At 33.4% G+C, this 17,769-nt stretch overlaps 1 protein-coding gene across 1 annotated transcript; it reads left to right on the forward strand.

Moving 5' to 3' along the window:
* Positions 1-9,418: 9,418 nt before the first annotated feature.
* On the forward strand, positions 9,419-14,212 carry LOC129574315 (fatty acyl-CoA reductase wat-like). The gene is made up of 9 exons (XM_055456145.1): positions 9,419-9,801; positions 9,884-10,421; positions 10,656-10,725; positions 11,568-11,608; positions 11,686-11,837; positions 12,941-13,089; positions 13,160-13,377; positions 13,461-13,531; positions 13,693-14,212. Exons 1-9 carry the CDS (start codon positions 9,641-9,643, stop codon positions 13,979-13,981), a joined length of 1,689 nt encoding a protein of 562 aa, XP_055312120.1. The 5' UTR covers positions 9,419-9,640; the 3' UTR covers positions 13,982-14,212.
* The last annotated feature ends 3,557 nt before the right edge of the window (positions 14,213-17,769 follow it).

Consider the following 17,769-nt stretch of genomic DNA (forward strand, 5'->3'; position numbering starts at 1 on the left):
TTACCCACTGTTTTTTGCCATTGTAGGTAAAATGTCAGTTTAACTACATTGTTAATACAATGGAACACCGTTCCACCAAAAATTTAGGTAAACTGACATTTTGCCTACAATGGCAAAAACAGTGGGAAATTTGATGTTTTACACTATATGTTTTTTAGTTTGCCCCCTTTGAATTCTGAGAGTATATTTGATTAAATACGTTTTCTTTTTTACGCGTATAAACATGTAATTCTAAAATGACATCTGTACTTCTTTAACATTCTTTTAAAACTCGAAGCCTAGGGGTAGACACCAAACCAAGGATAGTTATGTTTTCAGAAGATTCCATTGATGTCTACCAGGACTCAAGATTTGTTTAGATTCGTATAAATTCCAAATGATTCGATAGATTTTTTTGACAGATCCACCATCTTGATGTGATTTGGACTTGAAATCTTCCGAATCAATTGATTCACTGGAAATCTTTACTGGTTTTTTATTCATGGAGATTTGAAATTTTATTTTGGTGTCTAACCCCTAAATCGAGCCAGAAAATAAACGAAATAGTTTCGGAATTCTACCTTACTTCAGACAATTGTCTGAAAAACATGTTTTCCTCTATAAATACCGATCCATTCAGCAAATACAACATAGTCGAATTCAGAATTTTCATCAAAATGAAATACTTAATCCAAGCTACCTTTTCTGTTGTCATTGTTATAGCTAGCGTAAGTTTATTTTTTAAAAAATAATATTTGATGGTTGATAATGAGGAGTTTATTATTTTTTTTAGTCTTATATCATTTTAACTATATATTTTTGCTTATCAATTTAAGTTGACTAGTATTTTTTTCACATGCAAGAATTAGTTTCAATTTTTGGTTTTATGTAGGATTTCTTCAGAAGGAATCAAAATTTGGCTGAGAATTTAGCTCAGTTGAAGCGAAATAGCTCGAAATTTGATAGATTTTGATGGAGAAGTGCTGAACAATTTAGCTTTCTTTATTTTATCACATTTATTAAATTAGGTGAAGACATTTGCCAAATTGTAACATACATTCAAAAACTAGTAATCAAGCTATATGCAAAAGAATCTAGACGTGTTTAGCGGTAATAACGGATCACAATATTGTAAATATGTGAACCGTGCTTTCAAGCATTCAAAAGCGTTTAACTATGTAAATGATTTTCTGTATCGAATGGACATAGTTTTCAAGTTTTGAAAAAACTCTAATATAATTTGACTGAAAACAGTTGAAAAAAAAAAATGGTTTTTTGTATTCTAATTTTTCTGTCAAAACATGAAAAAACTTCATCATCATTTTTAAATTCAATAAACTTATGAGCAGACATAATAAATAATTCAAAATTTAAATTTTTATTAAAAATGCGGCGACGATTAATATGAATCTTATTGCAGCAGAATGATTTTTTTTTATGTGTATGGTACAAGTTGGATATCTTTTTTAAAATTGTAAAAAAATTTCTTGAGAAACACTTCCAATCATATAGGACTAAATTAGAAGTATACTTGTAATAAAATCTCATTTATATTTATCACATTAATAGATGCAGCTGGCTTCATGTGGAGTTTTTTCTCCAGGAATCGAAACGAAAATGAAATTCAATGAAGAATTATTCACCACCATAAAAGCTAAAGTGGCAGATCTACTCCGTCAACATCCAAATGAAGAAATTTTGAAGGAAATAGCGGAAGAGTTGGGTCAACATGAAAACGATGGTATATTTTATCCTATGATGCATAAGTTGAGGACATTGTACCGTCTATACAGCACCCGTTGCCAAGAATTAGATGAATCGAATCCGGACTTGGGAAAGAAGGAAGTTGGTCGACTAAGCGTAAAAACTATATCAGCTTTTCAAATTGGTAGATTTACATTGGAAGTGAAAAATGTACTTCAAAAAATTGAAAACTTCGTGAGTCCATATGTAGCTAGTAAGGTTACGTATGAGAATTGGAAAATAGTAGGAAAACAGGCGCTACTTTCAAGCACTAACATGTTGCATTTTTTAAGAACATTGGGCTATGACAGCGATTAAAGCCCGAAACATAAGTAAAACAGTGGTCTTGTTCGAAAAGGTACTTTTTCGAAGAAATTAGAAATAAAGGAGGAATTGAAATTGTTTTTTTTTTCTTTTGGATTGAACTATATATTTCCATTCCTCATCTTTTGGCCACATGTTTTAAAGATGTAAATTCAAGATGTAATATTGAAAAAAAAACAGTATAATAAAAAACTACCAAATATGAAAAAATCCTCTGGATAGAAAAACTCATTTCGCTATTGTGTACAATTAAAGTCACACATTTTAACAGAATAAAAACCGGGTACCTGGATGGTGTAAGTAATATGTGTTTATATATATATGCCTTTGACTCACATGCCAAACCAAACGCACGTTTTCCAACAAAACAACACATATTATATAAATGAAAACCTGTTTTAATTCAAATGTGATAAACAACTTGAGATAGAATTTAGTGGTTTACAAACACTAACGCAAATGTCCTGTCAACACCTTGTACAAAACTTTCTCAGATTCATTCTACCATGTTTCTTGCGTTTCTCCGTCAAAACCCCGCTTTGTGTTTGACAAACATTTGATCTTGTTTTATACATCTTCGCAGACATAGTGAATTCGCATTCGCTTATGTTGGGGGCACCACCATCGCTCGAGTTCCAAACGATTTTTTTTTTATTTTTTTTTTGTGCAGCCATCATTATCATCCTTACATATCTACTTTGAATTGAATCAATATTTAATTTTGAGCAACGATCATCATATGGGCTGATAATGTAATTATTATTTGCATTGGGATATTCATTCAATGCCATCATAGTGAATCTTTTCTGCACTCCTTAAATAAAATCTCTATCGGTAGTTGTATGGGGGTACCAAAAAGCAATGCCAAACAATAATTTGCTCTTTACATATGAATTGTACAAAATGACAAGAGTATCCACATCAAACTTCTTACCAACTGTGCGTTTTATGAATCCCATTGTGGAATTGCATGAGGCAACTAACGACTCAATATGTTTCTTAAAAGTCAATCGTTCATCAATTATTACGCCCAGGTCTCGAAAGTCACTAACTCTATTTATCACTATATCATTCAAGGTGTAGTCTCCAATGTACTTTGCCTCACATCTACCCATCGTAAGAACTGCACATTTCATAATATTCAAATCCAATTTATTGTCTTTGCACCATTTTAACAGTTTATTTATTTCCAATTGGAACAAAACTACGTCATTATCGTCTCTTATTTTCATTACTGCTTTGCAGTCATCCGCAAATAATAGAATTTTAATGTATTCTTCAAATATGGTCGGTAAATCATTGGTGTAAATTAAAAACAGCACTGGCCCTAAGATACTACCAGCTGGAACACCTGTATGCATTATATAATCACTTGACAGGCATTTGTTGACTTTCATTTTTCTACCGTCCAAATATGAGGCTATCCATTTAATTATGCCTGGGTCAAAGCGCAGGACTATCATTTTTTTTCAACAATATTGAATGATCTACTTTGTCGAACGCCTTAGTGAAGTCTGTGTATAAAACATCGACTCATGAACTCTTATTTGTCTTTTTTTGGGCTGTGAGTGGCCTACATTTTCGAGTACTCGTAGTGTAACTTTTTTCGAAAAAAGTCGAAAAACCGAAAAAAAGAGTTTGCGCTAACTGAAATCTAACTGAGGTCTTCTTCGTTCGCATTTATTTCGGTTTCGTTGTCGTCTAAGGATCACTATACCTTTATATAATAGAAAATAGTTGAAAAATAACACAAATGAGAAAAGTCAACAAATAAGAAAACATAAAACCACATTTTATATCAAAGTAACGGATGGCAAATTTCAGTTACGATGGTAACAAGAAATTAAAATGTCACACACCAACAACAATAAATCGAAAAGCATACAGTCTGACTAAAAATTCGCTATACGATCTTCAAACACTAGCACATTCGCGATGAAGCAATTTTGATTGGGAAAAAGTGATGTCGAGCTTTTTGTTTTGATGGATTGTTGGTGATGGACTGAAATGCCATTCGTTTCATTTCAAGAGCTCAAAATTCAAATGAATACAATAAACGGTCAATAGATACACGATACAGAGACGATAGCATAGAACCAATCAAGCACCGGTTCGGACATAGAAATATGTTTACCTAGATGTTCTATACTGTATAAATATGCAAAGCATAGACGCATACGGACGACCGTGCGACGAACGTGCGACGAACGTTTCACCAGAGCCATCGTTGTTTGCAGTTTATACAGTATACACAGTATTCATACACACACTTGCGCAATGCACGATCGCCCGTTGATACGTTCATCGCACGGTCATCCGTACGCATCTATGCTTTGCATATTTATCTTGCATATTTCTATATCCGAACCGATGCCTGGAACCAATACAATCTTGTGCGTACGCTTGTGTGTTGACTACAATATGTGTGTCTAATATGCAATTCATTAACACAAAATATTGCTCTTCTGCTTAGGAGCGCAAAAATATCCAGGGATGCGTCTGCATCGCACATGGATAAATTGCATCACATGTTCAACAGTGTTCAACACTCATACTCTGTTTCGATGCGTCTGAATATTTGTTTTTATTGATATGGATAGTGGATACGAACTTACCTCCATTATCGAAAAAAGTGTGGAAAATCATCACATATACTGTTGTTGTAATTTGGACTTGATTTGCACAAAACATGATTTTTCACTAGATGAAGAAGCGGATATTTGTGTGAGTTATATTTAATGTGCACAGACATTCTCGTTTCAGGAGAGGTCAATGTCATCAGCACCGCCCGGGAATAGTGCTGGTAAGCCATAATATGTAATAATTAGTGCTCGTTTTCCTCGAAGAAAATCTGTGCACATTAGTTATATTCAATTCATACCAGTTGTTCTACATAGAAAGAGATTAAATTTTGCTGAAGACATGTAAGAGATACCTCTCACTCAGTTCGAGTTATGCGCCATCATATGTCTGGGTCATTGGTGACCCATTAACAATACAAGCATAAGTTTTTTTTATATAGCCACAACGGTTCGTTTTGGACGTAGCTGCGCAACAGGTACACTCTGTGGTCACGTTTGACGTTTACTTTGCCCGGTTTTTATTCTTAACAACAACAACAAATCACTCACATTCTGTGTAGTTCGGTACACTGTACACTAGGGTGTTTTCGGTATTAAATAAACAGAAAATGGTAGTTTTAGTTTGATAGAGCAGAGAATTTGGAATCGATTTCATATATTTTTGTTCGGAATCAGTCCAAGATGCCACTTCCCACAAGCAAAACAAATGTTCGTCGAATTTTGAGGCTATATCACTATTCGCTGAAACTAATCTGATATTTTCCACTTTTTTCGATTCAATCTCACTATCAGAGATGAATTCTCAATGCAAACATTTATTTTCACGTAATTTTCATTGGAAAAAGTGGCCAAATAGTCGAAAATTCACACAAATTGTATTGCCTTTTTGACCGGTTCTTCAACCATAGAAAAAACACCGACAAACTCATTTTTTTTCACAAAAATTCATTCAATGGGTTTGAAATACGCGACAAATTAACTAAATCCACTAAAATATCCAATCGGACAAAACCAGGAAGGCCAAATTGCAGCAAAACCAAAACGTAAACAAAAACGAGGTGTCATTATGAAATTCGGGCTTAGTTTGATGTTTGACAAGACCAAAATACATCTGCGCGAATCACTGTGTGCGAATAGACTGTGATTCATTCGCACAAGTGCATTGGTAGCCCTTCAAAATGTCAAAGAAGCTCAGATTTCATGATGACAGCTCATTTTGTTTACGTTTTGGTTTTGCTGCAATTTGGCCTTCCTGGTTTTGTTCGATTGGATATTTTAGTGCATTTAGATAATTTATCGTCTATTTTAAACTCATTGAATGAATTTCTGTGAAATAAATGAGTTTGTCGGTGTTTTTTCTATGACTGAAGAACCGGTCAAAGAGGCAATACAATTTGTGTGAATTTTCGACTATTTGGCCACTTATTCCAATGAAAATTACGTGAAAATAAATGTTTGCATTGAGAATTCATCTCTGGTAGTGAGATTGAATCGAAAAAAGTGGAAAATATCAGATTAGTTTCAGCGAATAGTGATATAACCTCAAAATTCGACGAACATTTGTTTTGCTTGTGGGAAGTGGCATCTTGGACTGATTCCGAACAAAAATATATGAAATCGATTCCAAATTCTCTGCTCTATCAAACTAAAACTACCATTTTCTGTTTATTTAATACCGAAAACACCCTACTGTACACAGAAATTCCAGATGGCGCCAGCTATATTAAATCGCTAGTTGCGCAGCTACGGTTTTAGAACATGAATTAAACTAAAAATAAAGTATTCACGAGAAATAAGAAGAATGCGCGAGGTTTGAAAAATTTAATAACATCATCATAGAAAAAATGTAGCTTTAAAATGAAAATGAGTCACGGATGACCCTCAGCAACACAGCAGAAAGTTCTAGTATAGCAAAACAAGTATAAACCCAATGAATGTATAAGTAACAATATATAAAATTAAATTGGAAGTCTCTTAACTATTCACTTCATATGTGAATTCGGTTTGAATTACTAAATGAAGAAAGAGAAATAGTCAAAGGGTGAGCATAATGCATACCGGGCAACGCAGCCAACTTCACGTTGGTTACTACTGAAACCCATTGAAGTATGCTTGTGATTGAAAAACAAACAAACTAATGTTAACGAAATGAAAAAAAGTTCCAACAAAAATTGGAAAAAAATATTTCCTGAAAGAGTACCTTTTCTACTTATATTCAGCCAAATTTTAAAAAAAAATCGTTGGTTTTGTTTCGCTACAACAGTGTTCTAAAATGTATTCTTTTCAATAACTTCATACTTCCATTCTGATCAAAAAGCAAAGTTTTGTAGCGAAACAAAACCCACGATTTTTTTTAAATTTAGCTAAATGTAAGTAGAAAAGGTACTCTTTCAGGAAATATGTTTTCTAATTTTTTTTGAAACTACTTTTCATTTGGTTTTAGTTAACTTTAATTTGTTTATTTTTCAATCAGAAGCCTACGTCAATCGCAACGCAAAGTGACACAAGATTGTACCATTTTTCGCATACATACGTGTATAAACGCGACGATTAGATGCAGAAAATGGGACATGCTTGTGCCACTTTGCGTTACGACTGACTGTATTTGACCGGGCAACCGCTTTGACGTGGCGCTGTCAACAATTTTGCCCCATTTATTCACACTTTGGAAATAGTCGCCTTTATTTAGACTATGCAATTTTTTTGCCGCGGTCAATTCCAATTTCATATATTTTAACGCAAGTAGTGAGTGCATCACTAGCCCATATATTTCCATACATAATTTGGATTTAAAAAAGTGGGTTAGTGATGCACTCACTACTAACGCAGGAGCATTACATGCTGAACCAATGATGGAAGAAAGGAATGAAGAAAGAAACAAAGTTTAATGAACGATCTAGGGGTTAATAAACAAAAAAATAATTAACAATTACTACCGATTTTTATATTTGGGTAAAATTTTGTCAATATAAAACGTATGCGTTCAATAATGAACAACATTTTCAATACGACAAACACACAGCTGAACTGCAATACCGATCGGTGTTGACACATTGAAAAACATATAACATGTCTAATTAAAATAGATTACATCATATTTAAATAAATAATACAATTCAAAAAAAGACAATTCAATATTAAATCACAATATAAATATTATAATATAAAGTTGGCTTGATTATAACTCGTTGTAAATGTACGAATGCTTACGTACAGTAAATGCTTAAGTACAGAACTGCTAAGCTTAAGTGCATAAATGAAACTTAGCTTGACACATACTAAAATCCATGTTTATGCATAACCTCTCTTTTGTTGCAAGCATTTCATTTCTACTCAAGCGTTGCATTGTGTATTCATTATGTATTTAAGCTAAGCAGTTATGTACTTAAGCATTTGGCATTTGGAATTTCGTACATTTACAACGAGCTATAAAACAAGACAACTTTATACTAGATTTTTTATTGTTTTGAACTAAATTCTTACGATTTAATATTGAAATGTCTTTTTTTAATTGCAATATTTTTTTTTTCATTAAATAATTATGTAATCTATTTTAATTCAACATGTTATATGTTTTCAATGTGTCAACACCGATCGGTATTGCAGTTCAGCTTGTCTTCAGTCTGTCGTATTGAAAATATTGTCCATTATTGAACATATTTATGAAATTTCAAAATATTTACAATGACAATCCGCAGAGAATATGATCAATTTCAACGATTTTTCTCGATATTGCTCCATTTTGATAAATATGACCTTTTACTTAGATTTCAACTAAATTTTTTCAATAAAAGTCTACTTATAAACCCCTAGTGAACGATCAAATGGAAAAAATTCGATTTTTATTTGAATTTCGAAGTAAGAGGCAGAGAATAATATTTTTATCGAGCATTTTAAATATAAATCCGAAAAAACTTCAGTCAAAATAAGTATACTTGTCTTGATTCATGGCCCTTCATTAATTCATAATACTAAATTTTGTTAAAACGGTGAGTTTGAGTTAAAAATTGTTGCGATCTCAGGTATATGCGGTCAAAAAAGTGACCAAAGAAAGAGAAAAATCAAAAACTGATCGTCAATATTCGCAAGAATACTCAAAGCCGAATGCTTCAAAATGTGAATGAAATTTAAATTTGTTTTTGTTACTAGCAAAAGAAACGCACACAGAATGAAACGGAGCATTCTTGATTGCAATTTTAATTTACAATTGTTGCATTATGGATGAGCCATTAGGTTTGTTGACATCAAAAATACGCATACGAAATCTGTGATCTAATTAAAACGATGGCACTCCGCTGAGTCTCTTTCAATTTGTGTTTCGACAAAATATTGGCTAAAAATGGCAAGGACAAGCGATCGAAGAGAAGCGAGCGATTTGAAAAAAAGAGGGGTAAATTCCAACAGGAATGATTGAAAAGAGAGCAAGTATAATCGACAAGAGTAAAAATCAAGTTGTGTGTCGATTTGCAAATTGCATTGAATGTCTGTTGAATGACCTGTTTTCTTTCTTTTTTCATTGCATATTTGCATTCATTTCATTTATTCGAAATTGGTTTGTCGTTTTTTCTTTGTTTCCTATTGTCATGGTAGTTTTTTTACCATATTTCTATGCGCCGTTTGTGTCTTACGTCAAATTGGTTATGTGAATAACACACGAAAAAATCGAGTTATTCGTTGTCTGTGTCCCGCCAATTTTTTTTTTTGCTGGTATGGTTCGAAATCGAAAAAAATTATGCCGAAGGCACTGTCGACAATGGCAAATATGGGGAAAATGATTTTGTTATCGAATTTGATTAAATAATGCATCGATTGAAACTAGCTTGGCCACATCGGAACATATTCAATCAGCTCAGTAGCAGTCATACCGTTGAAAGCAATTTATCCGTTGCGAAAGTGTTGACGTTGTTGAAAGTGAGTTATTAAAACAAAAGTGCTTTAATTTTTTTTTCGTAAATATTCTCCAAGTTGTGAGCAAAGACTAAAGCGCACGAGAACGTGAGAACCAGGTGGAAATGGCTGAGTTTATAAAACCAATGTTGCCCGCAATGGATGATTGGTCCGATGATTCGATGCCCGATTCAACGCCAATGCGTGATTTCTATCGCGGAAAAGTGGTTCTATTGACGGGTGGAACAGGATTTCTAGGCCAAATCTATGTTGAAAAATTATTACGGTAAGTAGATAAACATTGATTGAAACAGTGATTTGTGACCTCGGATTGTTTGAATGTGCAACAATTCGGTTCTTTCTTTAAGATGTGAAGCAAAAATGGTGTACGTGTTGGTGCGATCAAAAAGGGGCAAATCCGGACCAGAACGTCTTCAAGAGTTATATTCGGGAGAATTGTTTGTGGTGCTGCAAAAAATTTACCCAGACTATGTGCAACGCGTTCGAGCGATCGAGGGAAATACACGTGAACTTAAAGTTGGTCTTACAGATGAAATACGCAATGAGCTCATCGAACATGTGAATATCATTTTACACGCTGCGGCTGATGTTCGTTTCGATAACACATTGAAAGAATTGAGTTTGGTAAATTTGCGTGGCACACGTGAACTACTCAAATTAGCTGAAGAATGCACACAATTGGACATGTTTGCATACATTTCAACGGCATTTTCACATTGCGAACGAATGTATATCGAAGAAAAATTCTACGAGCCACCGATGGATCCAGAGGAAATGATTGAAATTGCCGAACATTTTGAAGAACATCCAGATGACGAAACTAATTTGAACGTACTCACCGACAATTTCGTTCATCCATGGCCAAATACATACTCTTTTTCAAAGGTAAAATGAATTGCTGAATTTCTCCTTTGAAATTTATTTAAAGTTGTCGTTTTACGGCTTTCAATCTTATTTCTTTACTTGAAATTTGAAATGATGAACTCAATTTACAAAAATGAGAATAAATTTTGAGATAAATTATTTTAAAAAATTCATATTTGTTTGAAAAAAAATCCAATTTCTGTGGCTTTTTTTATATTTTGATTTGAATTTTCAAACATTTTGTTCACTTTTTAGGCTCTATCCGAAGAATTGATGCGACAATATGGCAAACGCATACCAATTGTCGTCATTCGACCATCCATCAGTAAGTTCAAATATGTGTTTTGTTTTGAAAATCAGAATTTTTAGCTAAAAAGTTTAACATTTTGGTTTAAAAAACCAGGATTTGGATCCGGTCAGATTATTATGTAAGTAAAACGCTTGCAGCAAGCATTTTTTTCAACGTGGTTTTAGGTTTGATTCCTATAATTTCAATTGCATGTAATATTTTTACCAAAAATTCCACTTACAAGAGACGAAATCAATTGCGTGCAATTATTTCATTCGCATGTAATGTTGGTCCACAAGGTAGGTCATAGAGTGTCAAAAATATTGGTTTTTCAAAGGACCACATAACATTTGAAAAATTTGATTATTTTGACACTCTATGACTTACCTTGTGGACCAAAATTACATGCGAATGAAATAATTGCACGCAATTGATTTCGTCTAATGCAAGTGGATTTTTCGGCAAAAGTACTTACATGCAATTGAAATTCTGGTGACAGTTGAGCTTGTAGTAGGCCCATGGCTCAATCTTCGAATTCTGGGAATCAAATCCAAAAACACTTTGAAAAAAAAATCTTTGCTGCAAACGTTCTACTTACATAGTCTTACCGGACCTGTTTTGTCTCAAAAATGAGACTTTTGAGTTTTTAAAACCAAATTTTCATCAAATTTAGAGAGGAATTTCTTGTGTTGGAGCTAAAAATCAGAAAATATGAGTCGTGTAATTGGTTGAAAATTGAGATCTCTTCAAATTTTGAGCAGCAAAATTTTGTTCTTTCAAAATTTAACTCTATAAAAAGATATTTCTATAAACTCTGAGTGTTTCCTCCATTTTGTTTGAAATTTTGGTTTCATTCTTAAATTTTGTTCTCTCTATAGTTATAAGTACTCATGAGGATCCAATACCGGCTTGGTGCAATGTAAGTATTTCTGACCATTTTGCACGTTAAAAACTCAAATACTAGAAATGCCCGTTAATTCCAGTGTTTTCTTCTAGAATATATACGGTTTGAATGGGATGTTAGTGGCATGTGGACTTGGATTCCTACGAATTATGGTGTTCGATCCGGATTTAAAGGGTGATGTGATTTGTGCTGATTTTGTGACCAATTCAACGCTTGCCGCAATTTGGGATCGATATAACGAATTGTGAGAGAAAAATACCGTTAAACGCAATTTGTTTACTTATTCCATAGGTAGTTAGCTAACAAGACGCACGTTTTGGACTTCCATCGAAAGAAATGGTGAATACACGTTGTATATATCCATCTCTTTTCCTCGTAAAAATTAAATCTAGTAACGTGCGTCTGGTTATGAAATTTCCATACAAAAATCCATTAAAAAGTTAACTTTTGCTCGGGAGGTACCTCAAAAAGCCACTTTTAGGAGTTTTTAGCTGAGAAAACACCTATTATTTTTGAGAAAAAATAACTTTTTACTAAGACACCAACACTGAAAAGTATATATTTGAGAAATTTTCTAAACAAAAGTCGATTTTTTTAGAGTTTAAATCGAATATGAGGCTAGAAATAGGTGAAAACATGTCTCGACTTGGTCATATAGGCACCCAAAATGTTCGTAAAGGATCATTCTATAAGTTCAAAGACAGCATAGGTAGAAATCGTTTGCTTTTATTTTCTCAAATCGAACCCCATAGTCGTGAATTGATAATTTTTGTCCGAAATTTCCCTTTTATATGTGAATTGATTGGCACCAAATTTCATCCAAATCGCATTCTGGCAAGCATCAAAATGTTTGTTTAGGTTCTGGCTACACGACACAAGTCTAAAACTGGACAAAAGTCCACCACCTGGGTGACTCGTAGAGCGAAAAATGTGAAAAATGCAAAAAAAAATTTCTGGTCATTTCACACTGTAACTGGCCCAGAATGCCTTTTCGAGGGCTGATGTCTTGATAAAAGTTATATATATTGACGAGCCAAACAAAACCTCATCATCAGTTTTTGCCAAAAATTGGCTGGAATAATAAAATCGGCCGAAATGTTGCGATCTAAATGACTTCCGAAAACACTGTCATGAAAATTTTGATATGGGGCTTGCCATGGGTTTTTATATGGTACCCATATGCCTTCTTTGCGCCAAACCTAATTTTTTGAGGTATATTTTTCGAAACTGCCCGGGCCTTTTGGATGAGGGACAACTCTTTTTTTTGGAGCAGTCTAGCTTTTACTTTAAACAAAAAACAACATTGATTCAAGGATTTAGAATGATGATTCAGAACCCTTTTTTCAGAAAACCATTGACACAGTCAATTGAAACCATCAAAAACTCAGAGATTGCAAATAGCGATCAAGAAAATTACGACATCAATTGTAATCAAATGATGGCAATGGAGTCAAAAATATACAATGTAACCGCAAAAGACGATGGTCCCACTTGGGGTAAGTTTGTGATAAAATTTCTTTTTAATTTCACATTAAAATGAGGCATTTTTTCAATCAAATGTCTTAGGTCACATAAGCAATACAATGCGAGACATGTTGATAATGTATCCAACAACACAATCAATATGGTGCCATTTGCCAAACACCACTCGCTATCGAATTATGGAATTCTTTTTGGTGATTTTCTATCATGCGATACCCGGTTTCCTCTACGATTTCGTGCTTAAATTCACGAAAAATCCACGAAGATTATTGCCGCTGTATAGGAAAACACATTTATTTATGGTACGTTTTAAAGTTTGGGATGTCTTATACCGATAATATAATTCATCGGCGATAAATTATTGATTATAAATCTTTTGTTCCAGATAAAACTACGGTTTTTCATGACACAAGAGTGGAAATTCAACAATGAAAATATGTACGCCGTTTATGAAAGGTCTGATTTTATTTTTAGCTCTAACATCATTGCTTAGTATTTCTTTGTTTGTTTAAAATAATTCGTTTTTACGAAGTGAAATTTTATTGATTGAATAATCATTTCCTCTGGAGATTTATTTTTAATATGACTTTTGTCGATGATTTCCCTTTCGTCCGCAGAATGTCGAAACATGATCAATTATATTTTCCGAGTGATGTTCGAAAATTCAACTGGGACTCGTATTGTTATAATTACAATTTAGGATTGCTGCGTTACATCGGCAAGGAGACTCTAGGTGATTTTGAACCAGCTCGACGCCGTATGAAAAAGTTCTATGTGGCTCATTTCTGTGTGCTCGTTATTTATTACTCATTACTCGCTCTATTTTACTTTTACCTGGGCCGTTTGCTGGGCATCAACAGTTTCATTAGCTCACAAATCGATCGAATTGAACCATTTTTTCATTGATTGTCAATGGACAATTATTGAAAATTTGGCAGTAAGCGGGTGTGTTTCACGAAATCATTTGTTTTTTTTTTTTTAAATCAGTAATGCTGATTCAGCATGGAAACTATCGGAAGAAAATTCAAAAGGCCAGATTTTTCGGATGGTATTGTTTAAGATTAATTTACTTTGCAAAGATGAAAATATTCAAAGTTCAATTGGAGATATATAAAAAAACACATTCAACAAGAAAAAATTCATAATAAAGAAAAATTTAAAAAAAAATCCTATTTAGTACACAAAAATTGAAAGTTCTGATTAAAGGCTTTGAAGTTGGACGAAATATGAGTGCAGGTTATATTTTTATCATTCAAATATATCTGCTGCTGGTTAGAAACCAATATATAAAAATAAAATTGCCCATTTTAGTCAAAGTTCGTAAAATATTCACTTAAACATATCACGTTTAAAGTGGATCAGTGACCAATAATTGTCTGTTTTTGTAGCATATTTGACTTTATCAATTCGGTACATAAACGCTACAATGCAGTTTAAAATTATCTCAAGTCTTCTTTACAAATATGCTGCCAGGTATTTTCTGTCAAAGTTATGATTACTTTTTTGAGTTGCTTCAATTTTGGCAGACTTTGTATAGTTTCAGTTGAAACATAGTTAACACTGAATGCCAATTCTTCTATTGGCATTACATGCTCAGCAAATAATTCAATAAGCTTGTCTGTAGGATCTGGATCATGTAAATGTAGGCACTAAGTGTTGCAATTGCATCATTGGCATACAATCAATGGAATACTCCCGTTCATCATATAGTTATACTATATAGTTGAGTTTGATTTGGAAATCCACCAAATTCGATGCAAAATTGCCAATGGCCGCATAAATATGACTTGGATCACGAAGTTCAGGTATCAATTTATCGCAATCATTAATCTTCAAACGTTGAAGTTGTGGAGTGAATGATAGAAATGTAATGAATTCGGTATCATTAAGGTTAACCTCATAATATTCTACGATTTCCAATTTTGGGAACTCTTGCCTTGGGTTCCATTCAAATCGATCATGTTCAAATTTGACACCGCTCAGCTTCAAGACTTTTAGCGTTGTATGTAGGTTCAGTTTAATTATTTTTTTTAATCGAAAAATGTAGAGAATGGATTAAATGCCCAAAGATATTCAGGAAACTTCGTGCACATTTTGTGTGCAATGTCTTCTGGTCCCAGTTGCAATCATTGTCGAACACAATCTCTTTGAAATGTCGCGGAAAACATTGTTTAGCATTCTCCTGGAAACGCGTGCACGTTTTGGCTGCACTGAAGAAATCCCGAATATTCGTCAATTTGCGCAGAATTATTTGGATGCAATCGTCGTTGAGTAGATTTAAAATATTTTTGGGTGAGTTATGTGATGGCACAACACTGATTTCTAATCGGCTTGTTTCCATGTTTCGAATGTTGATGAGTGACTGCTGGTTTCAAAGGCTACATTAATGAAACGAGTAAAAATCTTTTCAGTACGAAAATGGAATTAGTTCACAAAATCAGCATGCGAAAATTGAGTGGTAAATTCAGCCTTTCTGATCATGAAAATAGCAAACAATACAGTGCCGCCTGGGGACCAAGTGCAATGTTTCATACTTCCAACGTTTGAACTAACACAGACGCAGTAACACAGATGCATACTTGTTATAGCAAACTATATGTCTATTGACTAGATCGAGAGGAGAGTATGTGAAAAAATTCTAATATATTTTGAAAGAGGAGAGTATGATTTCTGTTGATTCTATCTGCGTTAAAAGGAAGTATGTTGGCATCCCGTCTAGCCTCCGCGGTTTTTCACGGTTTCCGCGAAACTGATAAAAGATAACAACATGGTGTCTTTGGCAAAGTTGTAGCACTTGAGGTTTTCTTTAACATTGCTGAAGACATCTATCTCTTATCTCTTATCAGTTGCGCGCAAATGGCGCACATAAAAAAGCAAATTTTATATAGAACTTTTTTTTTCTTATCATTTTTCGCGCTTTTCGCGGAACTGATAAGAGATAAGAGATAACTGACTTCAGCAATGTTATAGAAGACCTCGAGTGCTACAACTTTGCCGACGACACCAAGTTGTTATCTCTTATCAGTTCCGCGGAAACCGTGGAAAACCGCGAGGACCCGCCAACAATGAACATACTCGCCTTTAACCATTTTTGAGTCGAAAGAAACTTACTCTTCTCTTTCACAACAAAGTCAGATGAACTTACTCTCCTCTCGATCTAGTCAATAGATGTATGATTCTCTATTTTTCAAACCAGTCTCCAGGTGGCGCTTTATTTTTCTTGTTTGACGTTTCCCATCTGTTTATATAGATGATCAGAGAGGCTGGGTAAATTTACTAAAAGGAAATGTCAACAAACTAAGCTGAACGAATTGACAACAAATTACTGACTAACGCTAATTTCTGAATAATGAAATATATAGCTTCTACAATGGACGATAACAAGCGACGAAACAAGATAATCAAAAATATTCGGCATATGAGATGAATGATACGCATTTACAAGTGGACGACGCAACGTATTTCATAATATTTAAAAAATGATAATCATTTTATAGAATATTAGCGCCTTTGTCTTGCTTCGCCAAATATGAGCCACTGTACTGCCCATTATACCGTGCCAAGGATATGCACGTTGCTAGGGCCTACTTCGTGCACATCTGATATGATATAACAAATGACAAGCCTAAAAAAAGATGATGGATATATCAGAAAGATGCCATTTGGGAGTCCCGTGTGAAAAAAAAAATGACTGACTGGCTATAACTTCAGTTGACTTTAGTTGATTGAATTTATGTTTTTGTTCTAAGAAAATCACTTTGTCCCAAATAAAACAACTTAGATTGACTTGTAACTTCAAATGATTTCAGTTAACTATGAGAGACTTACACTACACTTTGTACTGAAATGTCAATCAAAGTAAGTCATTTTTGTCCCAAATTAGTTAATTGACTACTCAGTTTCTATTTTTTCACACGGGTTATTATAATAATAAATTACGAAATTAAATATATTTTAACTGATAATAAAATTGCGGTGAACGTATTTAATTTGTTAGAATTGAATGTTTTCAAAAACATTTTATGTTGCTTTTGACGACCCTATTTTAATAGAAAAATTGTTTTGATTCAACAAATGATACACTTTATTGAGTTACACTCAGATGTACATTTCGGAAGCAATGCTTCCATCCTCAGTGAGTTTGAAATATCAACTAGCGTTCACTCAAAAATTCATGTGACATAAAAAGCAATGGATATAAAATTGAAAAGTTATGAATTTGACTATGTTTCCAAAGGTTACCGAAATTATTTTAACTACAGAAAATGTTTAAATATTGGCTCTTTAATCGGCCCATCATCACCATTCAATAAATTGTCTCTATTTTTATGAATTAAAATTGCCTCATTTGCATCTAATTCGCTGTTTTTGTTTACGCTTCTTATTAACTTTAAACTATTTAAACTGATTGTATGGCCCGTTTCTAGTATATGTTGTGCTACGCTTGATTTTAAAGGCTCATTATTTTTTATATGATTACAATGTTCTTTGTATCTTTTCAAAATTGCTCTCTTACTTTGGCCAATATATTCTTTATTACAAACTTCACATTTAATGCTGTAAATACCCGATTTTTCGCAAAATTTAATTTTATCTTTAGATCCGCCAATTATACTTTTTAAATTTAAAGGATTATGTTCGGCCAATTTTATGTCATATTTGTGAAAAATTGATTTTAATTTACTTGAACATGA

Source organism: Sitodiplosis mosellana, unplaced genomic scaffold, assembly GCF_009176505.1.
Source record: "Sitodiplosis mosellana isolate CC-2019 unplaced genomic scaffold, AAFC_SMos_1.0 Smas_scaffold_6162, whole genome shotgun sequence".
NCBI lineage: Eukaryota > Metazoa > Arthropoda > Insecta > Diptera > Cecidomyiidae > Sitodiplosis > Sitodiplosis mosellana.

Coding starts and splice junctions, on each gene's coding strand:
- LOC129574315 (XM_055456145.1), top strand. CDS start 9,641: ATGGCTGAGTTTATAAAACCAATGTTGCCCGCAATGGATGATTGGTCC. Junction 10,422..10,655: donor ATACATACTCTTTTTCAAAG/GTAAAATGAATT, acceptor TTCACTTTTTAG/GCTCTATCCGAAGAATTGAT. Junction 11,838..12,940: donor TGGGATCGATATAACGAATT/GTGAGAGAAAAA, acceptor CCCTTTTTTCAG/AAAACCATTGACACAGTCAA.